At 41.2% G+C, this 19,986-nt stretch overlaps 1 protein-coding gene across 1 annotated transcript in view; it reads right to left on the minus strand.

Moving 5' to 3' along the window:
- LOC141983088 (ATP-dependent translocase ABCB1-like) overlaps positions 1-19,986 on the minus strand; it is a 59,779-nt gene that overhangs the window by 36,618 nt on the left and 3,175 nt on the right. Inside the window, exons 2-13 of the mRNA XM_074945801.1 lie at positions 16,631-16,737; positions 15,058-15,142; positions 14,919-14,967; positions 13,919-14,072; positions 12,891-12,969; positions 12,506-12,697; positions 11,264-11,435; positions 10,417-10,541; positions 6,686-6,863; positions 4,712-4,825; positions 2,942-3,052; positions 510-635 (exon numbers count right to left, since the gene is read on the minus strand). Coding sequence (XP_074801902.1) covers positions 510-635; positions 2,942-3,052; positions 4,712-4,825; positions 6,686-6,863; positions 10,417-10,541; positions 11,264-11,435; positions 12,506-12,697; positions 12,891-12,969; positions 13,919-14,072; positions 14,919-14,967; positions 15,058-15,142; positions 16,631-16,679 — 1,434 coding nt within the window. The 5' untranslated portion in view covers positions 16,680-16,737. The remainder of the gene's footprint in view (positions 1-509; positions 636-2,941; positions 3,053-4,711; positions 4,826-6,685; positions 6,864-10,416; positions 10,542-11,263; positions 11,436-12,505; positions 12,698-12,890; positions 12,970-13,918; positions 14,073-14,918; positions 14,968-15,057; positions 15,143-16,630; positions 16,738-19,986) is intronic.

Consider the following 19,986-nt stretch of genomic DNA (forward strand, 5'->3'; position numbering starts at 1 on the left):
ACCCTGGATTTGTGCTGGAAATGGCCCACCTTGATTATCATACACATTGTAAGGAGAGTGATCACTTTAGATAAGCTATTACCAGCAGGAGAGTGGGGTGGGGGGAGGTATTTTTTCATGCTTTGTGTGTATAAAAATATCTTCTACACTTTCCACAGTATGCATCCGATGAAGTGAGCTGTAGCTCACGAAAGCTTATGCTCAAATAAATTGGTTAGTCTCTAAGGTGCCACAAGTCCTCCTTTTCTTTTTGCGAATACAGACTAACACGGCTGTTACTCTGAAACTTAATATCAGTAAAATCCTATCTAGGTTTTTACAATATTCTCATCATCATGGCATACAAGTAATGAAAAATAAGTATCAGAATTTCTTTGGGTGCTACATATCTTTTGTTCTTTTAAGAATCCAAGTTTTTGTAATGTCCTTTTAAAGTGTAGGTTTAATCTATTCAGGAAATTAATCTTCATCCTAGTAGCCATGAATATCGACAGTTCATCCAAACTAACCTCTCCTTGGACTGGATCATAGAATCTCTGTAGCAGCTGAATAGTAGTACTTTTGCCACAGCCACTGGAGCCAACCAGAGCTATGGTCTTCCCCGACTGAACTTTCAGGTTCAGGCCGTTGAGAATCTGGAAATATAATCTTTATATGTTAGTCCAATAAATATAGAGCTACTTAAATAAATGGCTTGTTTAGAAAAAGGTCCATTAAGATCTCTGAACTCCCAGGCCTGCTTTTAGTCCTTTGTTCCAGTCCTGGTTGGAAAGCACTTTGAAGGTGACAAGAAAAAGTTTTTATTACTAACAATCTTGCTTTGTTCTATTCCTATTCCATAAAGATTGCCCTAAGAAAAAACCTTTGGCTCTGAAAACAAAGTGGGCGTTTTAATATTCCCAATGGAATGAAGAGTCAGGGTTCGACAATCTCTAGAATTTACTAGGGATTAGTTATGGAGAATGACACTTTTGTTGCTGTGTTCACATTTAGGAACATTTGACCTCAGTCCGTTTATCCCATCTCATAAATGTCTAATATTATTAGTGGCCAAAATATTGGTCTCCTATTGGAATTCTTATGTATATTTATATTTAGACTGAGTTACAACTACACAATTTTTTTGCAATAGAAGATCAGAACAACAGTAATATTGTTCTCATCTCCTTATACTATACCAGAAGAGCTCCAGTTTTCCAGTAAGCTTATAGCAGATAAGCTTTGGTGTTTGATTGACCAAGCAAGAGGATCATTCTCCACCCCTTTTACATCATTTCTCATCACAACCATCCCATCTCTAACCTCCCTTTTTAGGTAAGGCAGGAAAGGGCATGTTAAGGGAACGCTGACAATAACTAGTCTTCAGCTCTCTGTGACCCAGTTCATTCTGAATTTAGGTACTAAATGGAGATTGCCTTGATCTTGTAGGTTGATCATCTTTGGCTGGGGTTTATGAGAACCAGGTATCCAGGATGATTCTTTTAGCTTTGCCAGCTACCTCTGATACCATTGATAACGAGCCACTGCTGACTCCATCCCATTCCAGCCACAGGTCCAAAGTGTGGCTCATCCAGCCCAGGATTTCTCTTGTGTAGACTGATGTGGGATTCTGTCTTGTCACCCTCCTGCTCAATTTGAATGCAAGACCATTAGGGGAAGATAGTGAGACAGGACAGACTACACTGTCTTCAGTATTCAGATAATATAGCTCCAGGTCTCTGTTTCATTAGACCCAGCTGGGAGAAGTTGACTGGCTTAGCCAGCAAGTTACAGGGTGGGTTTGATGCAGGCAAGTCAGCTGTGACTCACCTCAGAGATGATTGAGTTTATGCTTGTAGGTTGGAGGAACCCATCAGAAGAAATGAGTGTGCTGCTGTTAGCACTGCCAAGTGAGTTTGTAACTGTTGGATCCACAGCTGCTTTTGCATGCAGGAAGCAGCAGTGGCTAATAGCATTTTGTTTGTCTTTTACGCTTGGCCAGAAGGTTCTGAACTTTCAGTTCTGGTACAGATGTCAATCCAGAGAGAAATATTGGATTACTGCAAAGTACCATACATGGGACTGTACAATAAGATAACTCCCCTCACAAACTTCAGCTGGTGGAGAGTATGGCAGTCTGTTTCTTAGAGGGCATTTTCTGTAGGGAGAATCTTACCTCCATGCTTTGTGATCTACATTGGCTTCCATTTCATTGTCAGGAGTGATTTAGAATAATGGCTTTAACAAATAGGGCTTAAAATAGGTTGAGTCCTGGCTATCTCCAAGATCACCTCTCCTGACATGGGATACTACAGCAGCTTAGATCTTCTTAAGCACTGACACAAACAGCTTTCTTGGTTTAACCACATGAGGGCTGGAGGTGAGGCATTCTTGGTGAGAGAGCTCGAAAGAAGAATTTGCTTGATTCAATTCACCAGAGGCCAAATTTACTCACCTTCAGGTTATGCTGTAAGCCCCATTTGTTCTCCCTTGCTTTTTACAGCACGTGAAAATGAAGAAAAGGTGGATGATGGTGGTGAAGATAGGGTTTAGTTTTGGAAGGACATTAATCCTGCATTATTGTTATACTATTATAACAATATTTAGCTCTTACATAGTACATTTCATCCATAGATCTCAAAGCACTTTAAAGAGGAGGTCAGTATTACTATCCCCATTTTACAGATGAGGAAGAGAGGTGAAGTGACTTGCCAAGTGTTACTTTGCAGGCCAGTGGCAGAGCTGGGAATAGAATCCTGGTCTCCTGAGTCCTCATCCAGTGTTCTTTCAACTAGACCACACTGTGGTGCATAAATACCCAGAGTACAGGATGGACACTTTTTTAAAAAAAAAAGTTGAATTAAAAATACATTAAATTGATAATATATCAGTTTTCTTTTTGGTCACACAGATAACGGCAGCAGCTTTTCACTGCAAAGATGAATTTAAAAAGATCACTTACTTTAACATCAGGTCTAGATGGGTAACTGAAATGGATGTTTTTGAATTCAATCTCTCCTTTGAGCTTGTCTGGTCTGTATCCTTCCTTGGCACTGCTATCCACAAGACGGTGCTGGAGAGAGATTTTGAAAATGTATTACACATTTCTGTGATTTTACAGTTGTGGCTTTAGATGGATAAGTTGTTTAGCACAGTAAGAGAAACACTGCAACACTACATAGCAGTTTAACTGATCAATGGTTGCAGTATTTCACCCCAGAGGATTCTGCATATCAGTGAAATGCAATCCTTGTGTATATCTTGCAAAGCATTTTTGGATAGGGGACAAGGAAAGAATAGGAGTAACTAGAATAATAAATAAAATAATAATAATAAAAAATAACATCCGATGAAGTGAGCTGTAGCTCACGAAAGCTTATGCTCAAATAAATTGGTTAGTCTCTAAGGTGCCACAAGTACTCCTTTTCTTTTTGCGAATACAGACTAACACGGCTGTTACTCTGAAACCTAGAATAATAAAAACATCAACTATACCTTAAATCATCCACCTCCCAACATTTACAACGGGCCCAAATCCCTTAGCTCCCTCCCAGTGTCTACCTAGGCAGAATGTGAATTGAGAATCAGCTCTTGGAGGAGTGATGCAGCCTGTAATTGTTGGTTGGCTTAAAATGCACAAGCAAAAAACAAACAAACAAACTGGGGATTTATTACAAAGTCTTTACCCCTAAAAAGATATCATTCTGAGGCTCCCTGGTCTGAAGTCCAGTGGAAAATTAGCCTGGCGCTCAATAGCCTGACCTGGAATTGCTCCTCCACTTCCCAGGTTGCTGATCTCTGTTGGACTGACACTTTTCAATGACCCAGTAACCACCAGCAGAATTCAAATCTTCTCTTTGAGTAGGAATAGGAAGTTTAAAGGGGACCTCCTAGGCTCTCTCTGCTCCACTCCAAGACCAGCAAAACCAAAAATAAAACCAAACCCTTCATCTGAGTTGTGGTTTCCGATTGGTTCTGGTAGTAGCTTCCAGCTTGTTCTGACTCTAGGCAATCTGGGAAACAGAGTCCTGAGCCTCTGTAGCCATTGTTGCTGTCGTCCGGGGTGAGTCCCCTAAAGACTTGCTCAGTGTAATAGGTCAGAAACAACCAACTCCAGAGGTCGTTACCCAGAGTTTTATCACCCTTATTTTAGTCCCTCCGGGCAAAATTCCGCCCTTTGTTATAACTACACAACCTCACTGAAACCAATAGGCATTTATGGCCATAACAGAGGACAAAAAACTCAGCCCTTTGTTCTAACCTAATATGAACCTGAGACTGCAGATATATAACAAACTGCTGTACAAAATTCTAAGAGAGTTAGTTACTGAAAGTGTGGCATCCCTCTTCCCCAGCAACAGTATTACCATAGCTTTCACCAGCACTGTTAATCTCCAAATCAAAAGCAGTTGAAGTGAAATCATGTCTACTCCATATACTTGTGTTTTAAAGAGCAATGTCATTTCACTTAGCTCTTCACCACTTCTCTAAAAAATAAATAAATGAGGGCGTGACAAACCTAACAGGAAAGGGGGCCCCAATCTGAATTTCCCCCAAGTTTGCAGTAAGCACATTTAGGGCTTTGGTTAAGGCTCGTGTCTCCTTAAAAGGACTAGAAAGGTCTTCTTACTTTTGTTTTCAGAGGTAGAAGTCTATGGAGTTCATCCACTTTTTGAATCTTTCGAGAAATAAGTCAGAAATTTCAGACTGCTAGAAAAGCGACATTAAGTACCTTACTGATAACTTTGTACACTTCATAGGCAGCAACTCGAGCATTGGCAACACTCTCCAAGTGAGGGGAGGCCCGTCCGAGAGAGAATGCACCAAGGAGCACAGAGAAGTATATCTACAGGGAACAAAAACAGGAGCTAGTGTACAGTGGTTCCAGACCTGCAGTTTCCTTAGTGCTAAATGCCATGGTAATCCTGGTGGTTCTGCAAAAGCTTTTCCAGAAAAAAATAAAAATAAAAACTAAGATTTCAGGCTGTATTTTTCCAGCTCCCCTAGTTTTTATTCTTATGCTGGATTTGACACAGGAAGTGGTGAATATAGCTATTGTGTGCAGCCACATGCCCTTTAACTGTCGGATTAGCTTTTTTTGTTGCTGCTGCTTTCACTAACTCCCATTAAGAGGATAAATAGTGAAATTAGACATCTCACCATCTCTTTGCAATATTAAAAACCTCAGCGTCCTCAAAGAGAGTTAATCTGGTTTCCTGAGGCCCCAATCCTGCAAAGCGCATGCTTAACATGATGCACTGTGACTAGTTCCACTGAAGTCAAGTCAAGGGGGCTACTCACAGTGCATAAAGTGAAGCACATACCCAAGTCTTTTCAGGATCAGGGCCTTATTCCTTTGGAAACGAATAATGATCTAAAAGTACAAATGAAAGATGATCACATGGCTGTGACACTGGCAGACCAGGTGCCAGCTAATGCCACAGCACCAGACCTCACTGAATGCTTACAGACGCACAGCTGGAAGCCAGGACAATTTACTTGTGTATTAGTATAGATCAAAGTGATTGTTAAACGTATAAGAATCTACTTGGTGTTTAAACTTCATGAAAAGTAATGGGATGTTAATGCATTGTTTTCACTAATGCATTGTTTTTACTTATCCGGATCCCGTTATACTGCTGTAGCAAACATTTACATACTGTATGCCCCTGTCAGTAAATAACCCATCAAACAAGAAAGAACCCTTGTGGAATGCACATGAAGAACTAGAACAGAAAAAAGTGTTAATTTCAAAGCAAGTGGTCATTGCATGTGATGGTCAAAGACTCCAGATGCATTCCTCACTCTCTACCATCAAAGGAAAAGCCCACATGACTAGTGACCCTGTCAGCTTGTTTTCTGTGAGAAGCTAGGAGTATGGATTCAGGGAAAAATCCTTCATCTCTGCACTGTTTGGATTTTAACAGGGCAGAATAAATGAATGTGGAGATGGAGATTCCCTGAGTTATTCTGGGTAGCCTTGAGAGACTTTTGAGAAACTGGCAGATCACTATATCTCTGCTACCATTTGGAATTATAGACTGACTCATCTGTACACATATTTTATCTGCTTTAATCTCTCAATAACTCTTATTACCTTTGTTTAGCTAATAAACCTTTAGTTAGCCAATTCTATAGTAAACTATCAGTGTGGTCTTTGATATAAAAATCTAGGACACCAATTGATCTGCGGCAAGTGATTAGTCTGAGCAACCCGAACGTGGTGTGATTTTTTTTTATATAAATGACCTTTTATCACTAAGTCAAGTTTGTCTGGGTGGCAAGATAGACTGGAGAGTCTGTCTGTGACTTCCTGATAAGATCGGTATAGTGATCCAGGAATTCACATGTGTTACTGGCTTGGTGAAATCTAATTATAGAACACACCACCAGTTTGGGGTGTCTGCCCTGTTTTCTGACAGCCTGCCCTGAGGTAGGCACTCATGGTTGTGAACCACTCCAGACAGCATGACAGTGACCAAAATAGATATTTGTTATGGAACTTGGAGGTCTTAAATATGTAGATTCAACATCTCTGTTGATTTATATTAAACATATTTTAACATTTAGTCTGATGGGTACTTTGTGCCCAAGTAGAAATTATGGATCTTTTTATGCAGTACTTAAACAAAGCATTTTCTCTAATTTATAGACCATTTTGAAAAAGTTTGCCTCAGCTAATCAGACGATACTGTGCTGTACTTACAATTAACACACGTCCAATGTCATAATTCTCTTTCTCCTCCACTGTGAGTTTGGTTCCATACCAAAATGAAAGCGCATAGGCTCCAAATAAAACAAACTCTGCGAAACCCAAAGTTGTGTTGATAGTAATGGATTTTTTGACTCCGACTCTCCTAGCATTCTCTAGGTTAACATCATATCTGAAAACAGGTGATAAATGTTAAATTTGGTATGTACCCAGATGACATTCAGTTCCCTAGCTTCCTTTCATGCTTCCAGGGTTTTCTGCCATAAAAATCAATTATCTAGATTCTTAGATGGTGTGAATCAACACAGCTTCATTGATTTTACATAAGAGGATCTGGCCCAATAACTGTCAACAGTAGGTCTGCCTTCTGGTGTTATTTCACTGAATGTGGCTGCTCTGAGTGAATTATCAGGCACACAGATAAACATGATATGTTGGGGAACAGTCAACATGGCTTTTGTAAATGGAAATTGTGCCTCACCAATCTATTAGAATTCTAAGAGAGTTTCAGCAAGTGTGTGGACAAGGGTGATCCAGTTGATATAGTGTACTTGGACTTTCAGAAAGCGTTTGACAAGGGAAACCAAACGCTCTTAAGCGAAGACATGGGATAAGAACGATAGGAAACAAAGGGCAGGAATAAATGGTCAGTTTTCACAGCGGGGAGAGGGGAATAGCAGGGTCCCCCAGGTATCTGTACGGAGACCTGTGCTGGTCACATTCATAAATGATATGAAAAAGAGGGTGAACAGTGAGGTGGCAAAAATTGCAGATGATACAAAATTATTCAAGATAAGTCCAGAGATGACTGCAAAGAACTACAAAGTCATCTCACAAAACTGGATGACCAGGCAACAAAATGGCAGATGAAATTCAGTGTTGATAAATGCAAAGTAATGCACATTGGAAACAATCCCAACTATACATACAAAATGATGGGGTCTAATTTAACTGCTACCACTTAAGAAAGATCTTGTAGACATCATGAACAATTATCCAAAAAATTTGCTCAGTGTGCAGCAGCTGTCAAAAAAGCTAACCGAATGTTAGGAACCATTAGTAAAGGGATAGCTAATAAGACAGAAAATATCATAATACCACTGTGTAAATCCATGGTATGCCCACACCTCAAAATAATGGGTGCAGTTCTGGTGGCCCCATCTCAAATAAGATATATTAGAATTAGAAAAGGTACAGAGAAGGGCAACAAAAATCAGCAGGGGTTTGGAACAACTTCCATATGAGGAGAGATTAAAAAGACTGGACTGTTCATCTTAGAAAAGAGGTGACTAAGAGGATGTGATAGAGGTCTAGAAAATAACGAATGAAGAGAAAGTGAATAGGAAACTGTTATTTACCTCTTCATGTAACATAAGAACCAGGGGTCACCCAATGAAATTAATAGGTATCAGGTTTAAAACGTACAAAATGAAGTACTTCTTCACATAATGCAGTCAACAACTCATTGCCAGGCCAAAAGTATAACTGCGTTCAAAAAACAAAATTAGATAAGGTCATGGATAAGGTCCATCAATGGCTATTAGCCAAGCTGGTCAGGGATGGAACCCCATGCTGTGGATGTCCCTAAATGTTGGAGTGCCAGAATCTGGGACTGGATGATGGGATTGATCACTCAAAAATTGCCCTGTTCTGTTCATTTACCCTGAAGTATCTGGCACTGGACGCTGTCAGAAGACAGGATTCTGGACTAGATGGACCATTGGTCTGACCCAATATGGCCATTCTTATGTAAGATTGGAAAAATTGGCCTGAAATCAACAACATGAAATTCAATAAAGACAAGTGCAAAGTAGTACACTTAAGAAGGAAAAATCAAATGCACAAATACAAAATGGGGAATAACTGGCTAGGCAGTAGTACTGCAGAAAAGGATCTGGGAATTCAAATATATCACAAGTTGAATATGAACCAACAACATGATGTAGTTGTGAAAAAAGATAAATATTCTGGGGTGTACTCAGGGGAGTATCATATTTAAGACATGGGAGGCAATTGTTCCACTCTACTTGTCTCTGGTGAGGCCTCTGCCAGAGTAGAGTTTCAGTTTAGGAAAGGTGTAGACATACTAGAGAAAGTCTAGAAGAGAGCAACAAAAATGATAAAAAGTTTAGAAAACCTGAGGAAAGGTTAAAAGAACTGGGCATGTTGGTCTTGAGAATTGAAGACTAAGCGGGGACCTGGCTAACTGTCTTCAAATATGCTAAGGGTGTTACAAAGAGGATGGTGATCAGTTGTTCTCTATATCCACAGAAGACAGGACAAGAAATAATCAGGGTAATCTGCAGCAAGGGAGATTTTGGTTAGATATTATGAAAAACTGTCTAAATATTAGGATAGTTAAGTACTAGAATGTGTTACCAAGGAAGGTTGTGGAATCCCCATTATTGGAGGTTTTTAAGAACTGGTTAGACAAATACCTATCAGAGATGGCAGAGGTATACTTGACCCTTCCTCAGTGCAGGTGGCTGGAATTGATGATCTCTCAAGGTCCCTTCCAGCCCTACATTTCTAGGATTCTATGAATACCAGCTCTCAAAAAGGTAAGAATTAGCGCTCACTCAATTTTTGAAGAAAAAGAAAAAGTGCTTTAGATAAAACCAAACAAGTAAACAGAAGCCACGATCTCCTTTGACTCCACAACCTGGCAGTAGTTCTCTCTTGCTGAATGCTGTTGGAAGCCAGGAATTATTCTCATAAACTAAGTTATATGCCAATAGAAAGCAATCAAATACAAATTAAGCACCATATGATGCTAGTTAAACCCTGTGATACAAGGACAAAGATTAACAGTTAGTTAATGAAAAAAAAATCACTCTTTTTGCTTGCGAATCCTTTACAAAAGCTTATGGTTTTCTATCAATCACTAACAGCTTCTGTTCACTCAGAAGCTAGCTAATCCCCTTTAGCTTCTCAAGGGCATTACAGAAAGCACCGCTCAGCCCAGCAATGTTCTCAGAACCTTTCAGGAGGACATGCATATCATTTTATTGTTAAATGACATGCTCAGAAGCTTTGTAGGAACCTCTCAAACACACACATTGTGTACAAAAATGCCCTGACCAAAAGTGGGAAGGCCCAAAATGAATGGCACAGTTTACGCAGTAGTGAAGAGATCCTACAATGATGTGCAATTAATTTCTTCCACATAAACTGCTCAGATATCATTGGTGCTGTTCAGATTAGATCAAGAAGAGGATTATCTGCAAAGCACTAAGCACGCACTCAACTTTAAGCATGTGGGTAGCCCCCTTGAAGTCGATGACATAGGAAAGTGGTAGGCAATCTTACCTAAAGGTCATGATCCAGTAAAGCATGAGCTTAACTGTAAACACTTTAATCAATGAGTTCAGTGGGAGCATGCATGTGCTTAAAGTTAAGTATTTGCAGAAGTGCTTTGTTGGCTGGAGCCTTAGATAAGATTGCATTTTCTATAGCTTCAGCTTCCAAATTCAACTTCAGGTTAGTGTCAAAGGGAAATTGGGCCTTACAATACCCCTCCATAACGTAGGTCAATTGAGTGATTGCAAATGTTCATGGGTGACAAAACATCTCCTTCCATATGCTCATATTTATCTTCATCTGAACTTCTCAGCTGTCTGGGGGATAAACTGACAGATCATCTTTGATTTTTTTTTTTTTTTAAAATAACCACCTTAACTTTCCCCAGTATTATGTACAATCAATAATTAGTTCAAAAAACTCACTTTGCTAATGCCTTCATCTGTCCATTGAAAGCAACAACTGTTCTGATAGCAGTCAAAATTTCTTCTGCCACGGCTCCTGCTCTAGCATAAGCAGTCAGCTCTTTTGTTGTGAATGATGCCAGGAACTGGAAAATTGGGAGGGTGAGGAAAGTACATTATCGAAATCTATTTAAGTGATGTAAATTATGTACTGATACAAAGGGCGATGAAGCAGTTAGGGAAAGAGCCTAGAATTTAGGAGATCTGGGTTCAAGTCCCCACTCCAACACTCCAACCGTTTTCCTGGGCAACTTTGGGTAAGTAACTTCTCTCTGTGTTTCACTTCTCCATGTGTAAAATGGGAATCCCCTATCTTGCATGGTGTTGTGAGGCTAAACACACTGAAGATTGTGTGGCACTCAGAAACTACAGTAGTGGACGCCATGTAAATAACTTAGCTATCTTAATTATAGACCACATTCCTCTTTTTTCCTCCACCATTTTCAGTGCTTGGGTGGGGCAAAATGGGCAAAGAAAACAAAATACAACCTATAAATGGAAACACTTGGTAAATTTTTCTGTGCATTACAAGCAATATTTATTAATATGATCTGCATTCATCAACTGCGACCACCCTCTTCTCATGTGGAGGGTGGTAGTGACTGGAAGCAGTCCAGGCCTCCATGGCATGCCAATGCCTGCCTGCGGATGCTTAGTGTAGACAGAGCTCTGCAAGTTTTGGGGCAGGAGACAATGGAGTAGGAGAAAGGCAGCTCTCCAAATGTTGTGGTCATGTTGCTTTGGGGTTCACTCCCTCTCAATCTGTTTTTAGAGGTAGAATTCTTATTTGCTTTTCCCCAGCACTTACGATTGATCCAACTGCTACTGATGCAGCAAGGAGAGGGCTAACTGACAAAATCACCAAAGTCAGTTTCCACCCGTAGATGAATCCTATAATAATCCCTGTCAGAAATGTGGCAAATAATTGTACAAATATACAGATCTTGTCTCCGATGCCTTCATGGATGGTGTTAATGTCACTGTTAATTAAAAAAGAGATTTGTTAACTTTGATGAATGCCTCCTCTTCACACATTTTTCTGTTTTGCTGGAGAGAAGCTTGTCAGAAGTTTAACTGTTCAAATCATTGGGTAGTAGAAATTTTGGACATGGGTACTGAGCAGCAGTAATGGCTCTTTGTGGGTCTAGGAACTAGCAGATCACAACTCATTTTCTGTGCTGTAACCTCTAGATAGACTTCTTTCACACATGACTCAATTCATTTATGCAATATCCAAAAGGAATAATCCATGCAAAAACAAAAACATTTACCCCCAAAACCTCATTACTTTTTCTTCCAAGTTCCCCTATGTATCCTATCGTCTTCAATTTTGTTATTAGATTTTAAGATCTTTGAAGCAAGGAACACCTCCATTTTGCATCCTATACAGTGACAAGCACAGTGTTAGTAAATTATTATTTGGAAAACTATTGTGTGTCACACTAATTTTCTCTTGCTATTTACATATGTGGGAGCTAGGATTGGTGAAATCAAGCCTCTCTCATTCCCTTCAGGACTCACCTCTTCCAAAAAACTGGGCATATCCCTCTCTGCAAAAATTAAATGTGGAGAAACTCTGCATACCTGGATCACACCTTCCTCTGAATCCCTGCACAAGGGACCTGATCCAAAGATTCCTAATTATTTTAATTGGTTTTGGATCAGGTTCAAAATGATAACATAGTTATGGGCACTATGAGTGCAGTTTCATTTCATACAATGTCAGGGTTTTCTGTGTTTGTACACTAGCTGGAAACAGCAGAGCTGTTTATCTACAGTAGTTTGCAAAATAGCTCAGACACTACAAAGACAATGTCAGATGAGTAGGATATTGTATTTCACAGCATAAGCCCTCACAATGGAAATGTCACTGAAAACCTGAAAATGAAGTGAAAAATGATAAGGAATTCCTCCCTCAGATAGCAGTAGTATTTTGGGTCATAGTTAAAAAGGTTTCCTGGAAATTCCCTGTAGCTAATTCTATAAAGGTAAACATCAGTCATCTTTTTGGCTCATGTTTCTAGTGCATAGATAAATAGAGCCTTCTCACTCTGTCAGTCGTGTGTTCAACATTCCCATCTGGCTGGTATCAAACCAAGCCATCTCCTGGTGAAGTATTGCGAAAAAAAACTTTTGTCGGATTCTTGCTGTCTGTCTTGCAGCTGAGGTCAAAAATGTCCAGACCTGGATGGTGCTCAGTATTATTACAGCAAAGCCAATACCCACATAGTAGTAGGCAAACCTGTAGTAAAACAGTAAAAGTCCATAAGGTCAATTGCATCCTGCAAGAGAAGACAGACACATCAGGTCACGTTTAACCCTGCTGAAGCCAATGGGATGTAATTGAAGGCCAAATGTGGCTTACGGTCTAATGGACCAAACAAATAGAAACTACACTGTGCTATTCTTATGAAAATAATTGCAGAGGTTCTTACCTTGTCATTTCAGCTTCTATATCCAAACCTGGAATTGGTGGACAAGTAGAGCTACTATTCATCACAGCTGAAAGATTAACTGTAACAAATAAAAATGCTCAGTTTTATTAGAACAGGCACAAAACAAATCATGGCAGTTTTAGGTCATAATCTTATGCGCGTTTTGCATGACACTACACTCCCTGCAACAGCTCTGTCGATTTATAACCTTCATGGTAGCCATCATCCTTCCAGTGGAGGATCAAACAGGGCAGACTTCTGAGTCAGCTCAGAGAGTTATTGTAGAGTGATGTCATGGATTTAGCTCACTACGTCAATGGGCACTAGTCAGATCATAGCTTCATCTGATCTGACCTTCTGATTCCAACAGTGGCCAATATCTGATTTTTCAGAAGTTGATAACGCCCCCTTCTACCTCACATAAGGCAAAATTCATCCATGCAGACACCATAAGTCTGACTTTTATGCACCACTTAGGTTCCACCCAAGCCTCAAAACTGGGCCCAAGTGGGGTCCAAGTGGTGGCTCAGCCTTTTGCTGGCTGTCTGCAAAAGGGTAAATTTCACTAATAATGCACCTAACCAAATGTGCAAAACTGTTCAGACCTGGGAGAAATAGGAGACCCCTTCCAGGGGTTAGCACATATATTTTAAGGTAAGTTATGATTGCCCTTATCATAAGCTTAGCTCATATAGAGGCAAAATAGTGTTAACGATCCTATTTTGTTGTTTTAAAAATCCAGTCACAGAACTTTATTTGGTGACCTCCTGGGACAGTGAATTCCATGGATGAACTATAAACTATAGAAAGTAGTAAATCATTTTACAGTTACCAAATGTACTGCTCTGTAATTTATCAAGTGTCTATTTTGTACTGTACTATACAGCAGGGTAAAAAGGAAGGACTGCTCAGAATTCACTATGCTCTTCATGGCTTTTAACACCACAGCAGCACTCCATTCTGAACCTCTGCCAATCCAGTAAATAAGAGACCCTAACAAATATTTTCAGAAGTTGAACAAACTTTACCTGAAGACATATTTACTGCTTGGCCAATCGTCACAAAGCGGTTTGTCATACCTCCAAAGAGAACGACTAGAAGTGGCATCCCTGTTCCATTTGCAACAGCTGCAATTAAGCCTATCATCATCAAAATGATATCCAGCCAATCGGCATACCCAAACTACATGAGTATAAAGAAAAAGGAATTAATTGAAGGTTGACAAAGTCACATAATTGTGACAATATCCTACTAAGACACACAGAATAGGATTTGTTTTTAACATAGCACCGCTCGCAATTTGGGTATCCCAAAACACTTTATGAAGTGATGAATTAGATACTGTGAAGGCAAACACAACACTTGGGATGCACTTTGAAAAAGCGTACACACAGTTTTAGGCCAGTTTTTACTGAGGGAGTTAGGACATGTTGGCAGAATGACAGGATGAATCCCCTAATCTTACATTTTTTCATAAAGTGATAACATCACCTGTGCAACTCACTGCCTCCCTGTGTGCAGTCTACTACCTCACATATTTATTCAGCGCATTTAAAATGTAAACAAGAATAGGTAGTTGACAAACATTTGGCTGCTGCCTACAAATAGAAACAGGTATGTAGCAGTTACCACATTTAAGAAAAACACAGCACTTGTTTCCCTGGATAATTCATGAGACATTGTGCATGAATGGTAAAATTATCTCCAGCCAAGAGAGCCAGGGAAAGGACCTACTTACCACATATGGTTCACTTCAGTCCTTAACAAGGGTGAATTTCACTCCGTCCTCGTGCTGAAACATTGTCAAGCACTGGCAGTTATGCACAACAGGCCATATTTTTAAAGAGGGAAGCCTGAGATCAACGCACAAAAATGGCTGTGCGGCAATACTAAATTTGGCTCAGACCTCTTTCTTCACTTTTGAAATGCAGTATTGTGGTTGTAAATTGGTCTGCTACCATAATGTACAACAGGCAAAGAAAAGGAACAATGTGAAATATAAATCAAGCCAATAAACTATGCACTAACCAATTTCAAAATGCCAACCATCTTTTCCTTTGACGTCTCATTTTTCTTTCTAAAGAGATTAATGCAAAATTAATCCAGGCCCTTTCTTGAAAGGCAGGGCAAGAAATTCAACAGCGTATTAAGATCAAGAAACCCCTACTTTTTCTCGTTCTTTAACTCGTCATTTTGCTCAGGTTTTTCATCATGTTGGAAAGCAGGATTGTCATAGCCATTACTTGCAGATTCTGTGGAGGAGAAAGTAGGTTTTGCTTTCACAAATATTAAGGTCTTTTAAGCCAGCTTCTTATGAAGCACAGTAAATCCCTTTCTGAATTATCGGAGCACCAAAACAGTTGATTTTTTTTTTTTTTTTTTAAAAAGCAGGAAAACCACATTTTTCTCATGCTCTTGAAACAGCTCAGTAACTTTCAATGTTTTCCTCCCCAAAGATCACATCCAAGCTGAGAACAAACATCATTTTCAGCCCAAAAACCTAATTTTAAGGGAAGTCATTAAAGACTAACTTGGGCCTCAGTCTTGCAAAAACTGAGTGTATGCCTAAGTGTATGTCTACACTAGAAGTGCTACAGTGGCACAGCTGCAGCTATGCTGCTGTAGCTTATACACTTACTACAGTGATGGAAGGGATTAGTGAAACCACCTGTTAGGTTGATGGAAGAGTTCTTCTGTCAACCTAATGGTGTCTACACTGGGGATTAGGTCGGCTTACCGATGTCTCGCAAGGGCATGAATTTTTCACACCTCTGAGAAATGTATCAAGGTGGACCTAATTTTTAGGTGTAGACCATGCCTTTGTAGGATTGGGGCCTTAAAGTGCAACAGGCATACTTATTATTTGTTGGTATTTCAGTAGTATCTACAGGCCTCAACCCTATTGTGCTATGATTGTACAAACACAAGCAAGAGGCTCTCCGCCCAAAAGAGTTTATAATCAAAGAATAAGATGAGAAGTAACACGTGGATGAAAGAAACCGACAGAGGAATCACAATGGAATAGTGAGGTGACTGAACTACAGGATAAAAGATTGTCACAACACACCAGCTGTCTATTCTATCTCAACTTGAGCTATAACTACTGTGTTTTCCATCACTAGTTTTTAGAACAACTTTGTAGAGACTTACAGGACACTATTATGTTTGTTTTGATTATAGAACAATTCAAATGCAGTTAACTGGCTCCTGACTCACATAATGGAGCATTTGCACACTTAGACCCCATTGCTGATGCCTGTAAATAACTTTAGGCATGTGAGCAGCCACATTGAAACTCAATGGGACTACTCATGTGCATAAATGCTCGCAGGATGGGAGCCTTAGTTATTTTTAAACTAGAGTGTCTCACTGGGCGCACCAGGGTCATTGAAGTTGGTAGAAGGCCACACAGAGCTACGCCCAGCTAGTGCTATGATTAAGTTAAGAGAATACATGGATTCAGTGCTAGCTAAGAATTTTTTCTGAATGCTGTTTCCTCCACATAGATCCCCAGTAAGGGTCCATTCTTGCTGGGTAAAGACACCACAGTAGGAAGCTTAATAGCCAGAGAAGCATGAGTTGTGGAGGATGATGGGAGGGCTGATCTGTTTTTCCATAGAAATCCCTCATGGCTACCAGACAGGATTCAAAATGTGGCTTTAATTTCGTGGCAATGGAGTACATCTTTCCAACAACTAGCCTAACATTAAAAAGAAGAAACAACTAACGGAAAAACTTACTAGGATTAGGTGGTTCCTTTTCTGTGTGATTTATGAAATCATCCTTCATTGTGTTATTCCGCTGTATGGTTATTACACTTGCAGAAGTAAATCACTTTGGGTAAAATCTGCATACACAAGAGAATAGCACAACCTTTCAGAGACAATAGCCATTCAAAGAGTTCACATCAAGATATTTTTATGTTTCTTTATTATTTGTTTCCTTTCAACAACTTTTCCTAGGGAAGAAAAAATATTGATCATTACATGCTACTTTTACATCAGGGTAAGTTATTTTTCTAAAGAGCTATGTTAATTTTTAAAAATTAGAACAACAATGTGGCCTGCTTCCTGGGGGTACCCAGGGCTGTAGCCACCTGCCCTTAGCATGAGAAAGCCTTGTCTGTGCCTGAGGGGGGTCAGCTCCCCAACTCTAGTGGCCACAGGCAACACAAGTACTCCCCTCAAGGCCTGTGCAGGCCCTGCTGTCTCTTTACAGGTTAGCGATAGGTAGGGTGACCATATTTCCTGATGCTGAATATGGGACACCTGGTAAAATTACTCGTATTCAAGCGAGTTCAATGGCAATCGGAACTATGCAGTACAAACATTCAAATTAATATCAAGTTGACTGAGCCCCTGTTAACAAGAAATACTGCATAGCTGGATTCTTTTTAGTTACCTTCTTATCCTTAAGGCTTTAGGGGTCACACATACACCCCTAGCGCGCCCCCCGCCCCCCATGTTATGCTTATAAAAAGTACACAAGATTTTTTTTCTATAGGGGAAAAGGCAATACGCCACATTTATTGAGAATATAGCCGTTAGCATATGCTTTTTAATTACACACACCCACCCACCCCATGCACACAGTCCCGCCAGCAGATGTTATAGTTACCAGTTTAGAGTCTGGATTGATTTAGTTGCCAGCCAGATTGGTTGCAGAGGGGAGCCAGGCTCTGTTGGTCACGATCAGAGGCTTTTGGAGTTGTTGGCAAGACGAACCCAAAGTCCCATTGCAAAGCACTCTGTTTTTATAGTTTTTTGTTGTTGTTGATGTTTATGGATTTTGCTCTGTCATTTTATGACCGGTTACTTCTCAGCTGGTGTTATTTTTTGATGGCTTTTTTTATGTTAGCATTCCAAAACACCTCTGGGGATGGGGTCATTCTGTCCTGTTTCAATTTAATTAATTATTTTGTGTTTAAGGGTGCCAGCCTCCACTTCAGAGTCGTCAATTTGCCCTTCCTTAATTTTTTTTCCCCCCTTGACTATCTGGCTCTAACATTGGCTTTCACACCTTATCTTTTTCTGAAGCATTTATTTCCTATTCACACACTCATTCCTCCATGCCAGGCTTGGGCCCCGGGACAGACCTGCCTCTGCTGGTACCTGGCGCTGCGTCTTTCTGAGGCAACATGCAGCGGGGCATGCAGGGTCACATGCCTCCTTCCTCAGATTTCTGCCAGGGTTCACACCAGAATGTGGCCAGCAGCAGCCTTTCATCACTTTGCAGGAGGGAAGGGATGGGAGCTGCTTCCAGCTGTGGGGTGGAGGGCAGGGGGAAGGGATGATCTGGCTTGTGTCTTTGCAGAGATCATCTCTTTTCCCACCCCACCCTCCGTGTGAATAGAAACAGCTTGTCCCTTCCTGCCAACACAGTGTCAAAAAGGCAGCTAACACCTCCAAGCTGCTGCTAGTCATCAACATAACCCAGCCACCTCTGGCTACAATGCGGGCAGGAACAGATTAAGCCAGAAGGATGCATTGTGCACCAGGCACAGGGAACCTGACTACAAGGGCTTAAGTGAACCTGGCCAGAGAGCTGGCTCAGCACAGGAAAGTGCCTAGGGGACAGAGCAGCCAGGATAGTGGGGGGGTCAGGTGAAGAGGGTGCTAAGACCCTGCCTGGGGGCTGATGTGGAGCCTGCAGGTTTGGGGCATGAACAGGCTGGAAATCGCTTCCCCTGACTCCAGAGCTTAGCTGAGGGGCAGAGAGGCTTCCCCATGCCAGCATTGTGCAGGGCTTTGGCACATGCAGGGATTGGCTCCTCCTGGCCAGCGCCTCAAGCCGAAGGGTCTTGGGCTTTCCCCAGCCAGAGGCAGTGGGGAAAGAAAGGAGCCTGCCAGCCTGGCTGTTGGTGAGCTAAGCGCTCCGACCAGGGGCTGGTTCTCCACAAATACTGGGAGTGGGATGTTCCCAGCCCAGGCATATGGAGGAGCAGCGGGGCATGGGGTGGGGGCAAAGCAGGGAGGGGACAGCGAGGGGGGAGCACATAAAGGGCACATCATGGGTGGGCAGCAGAAAGCCAGCCCCCTTACCCCATCCACCCCCACCCCCCAAAGCTGAGGCCAGGGGCCTGGGCATGCGAGGCCAGCAGCCGGGACCCTGGGCACGCGAGGCCAGCAGCCCTAGTTCTTGTGCCTATGTGCCAGTACTGATGGGGGAGGGAGATGGCAAATTGTCCAGTATTTTCTCATTTTTAAAGAAAAAGTTGGGCCACCTGCGGGAAGGCTTAAATATGCAACTGTCCCTTTAAAAACGGGACGTCTGGTCACCCTAGCAATAGGCACATTCCAACCCCTGAGGCCTCCCGAGCATCTCCCTGGAGTGTGAAGCCCCTGCTCCACTGCAAACTCACAGCATTTACAGATTTGCTGTTTGGAAAGGAACAGTACACCCCAGCTTACCAGTTCCAGCTTGGATCACCTCTTTGCTTAACACACAGCACTTCGATACGTTTCAGTGAAAACGAGCAAAAGTTTATTTAACAAAAGAATAGATGTAATCCCCTCCCCCCCCTTTCAGTGCTGGCTTAATACCTGAATGCAGTGCAAACAGGAGAAGGGTATCTCACAGTTTTTGGACAGTTCCAAAGTTTCGGTCACCATGGGCTCATTTTGCGGTGCTGCTGGTAGGTGCCTGCCTGCCTGCCCTCCTGTATGCTAAAGGATTAAGCTACTTGGCAGTGCTTCCAGTGAGACAAGGGATAACCACACTAAGGCTGTGGCTACAGCACTTGAACTCATGAATAATTCAAACTCACACAAGCACACACATTAAAAACAAGAACTATAAACTTTATGTAAGGACTTGACCAAAGAGAAATAGGCAATCAGTGAAAATATTAAAATGATTAGAAATCAACAATGCTTTGTAATTACTAAAGGCTCTGCCAAGAGGCACACTAGGTCACGTGACCACACACACTCTCAATGTTCCTAAACAAAAAAGTGTCTCTTCCCATACCCACTCCCAGTTCAGTCTGTCCCCCACATCTCAGGTGGTACATGTGGAGACATGCTGCAGGCCTGTAAGGAGATGCTGTTAGAAACACACTTTATTATACTGAGAATTGGTAGGGCAGGTCTTGATG

The sequence above is a fragment of the Natator depressus genome, chromosome 2 (genome assembly GCF_965152275.1).
Source record: "Natator depressus isolate rNatDep1 chromosome 2, rNatDep2.hap1, whole genome shotgun sequence".
NCBI lineage: Eukaryota > Metazoa > Chordata > Testudines > Cheloniidae > Natator > Natator depressus.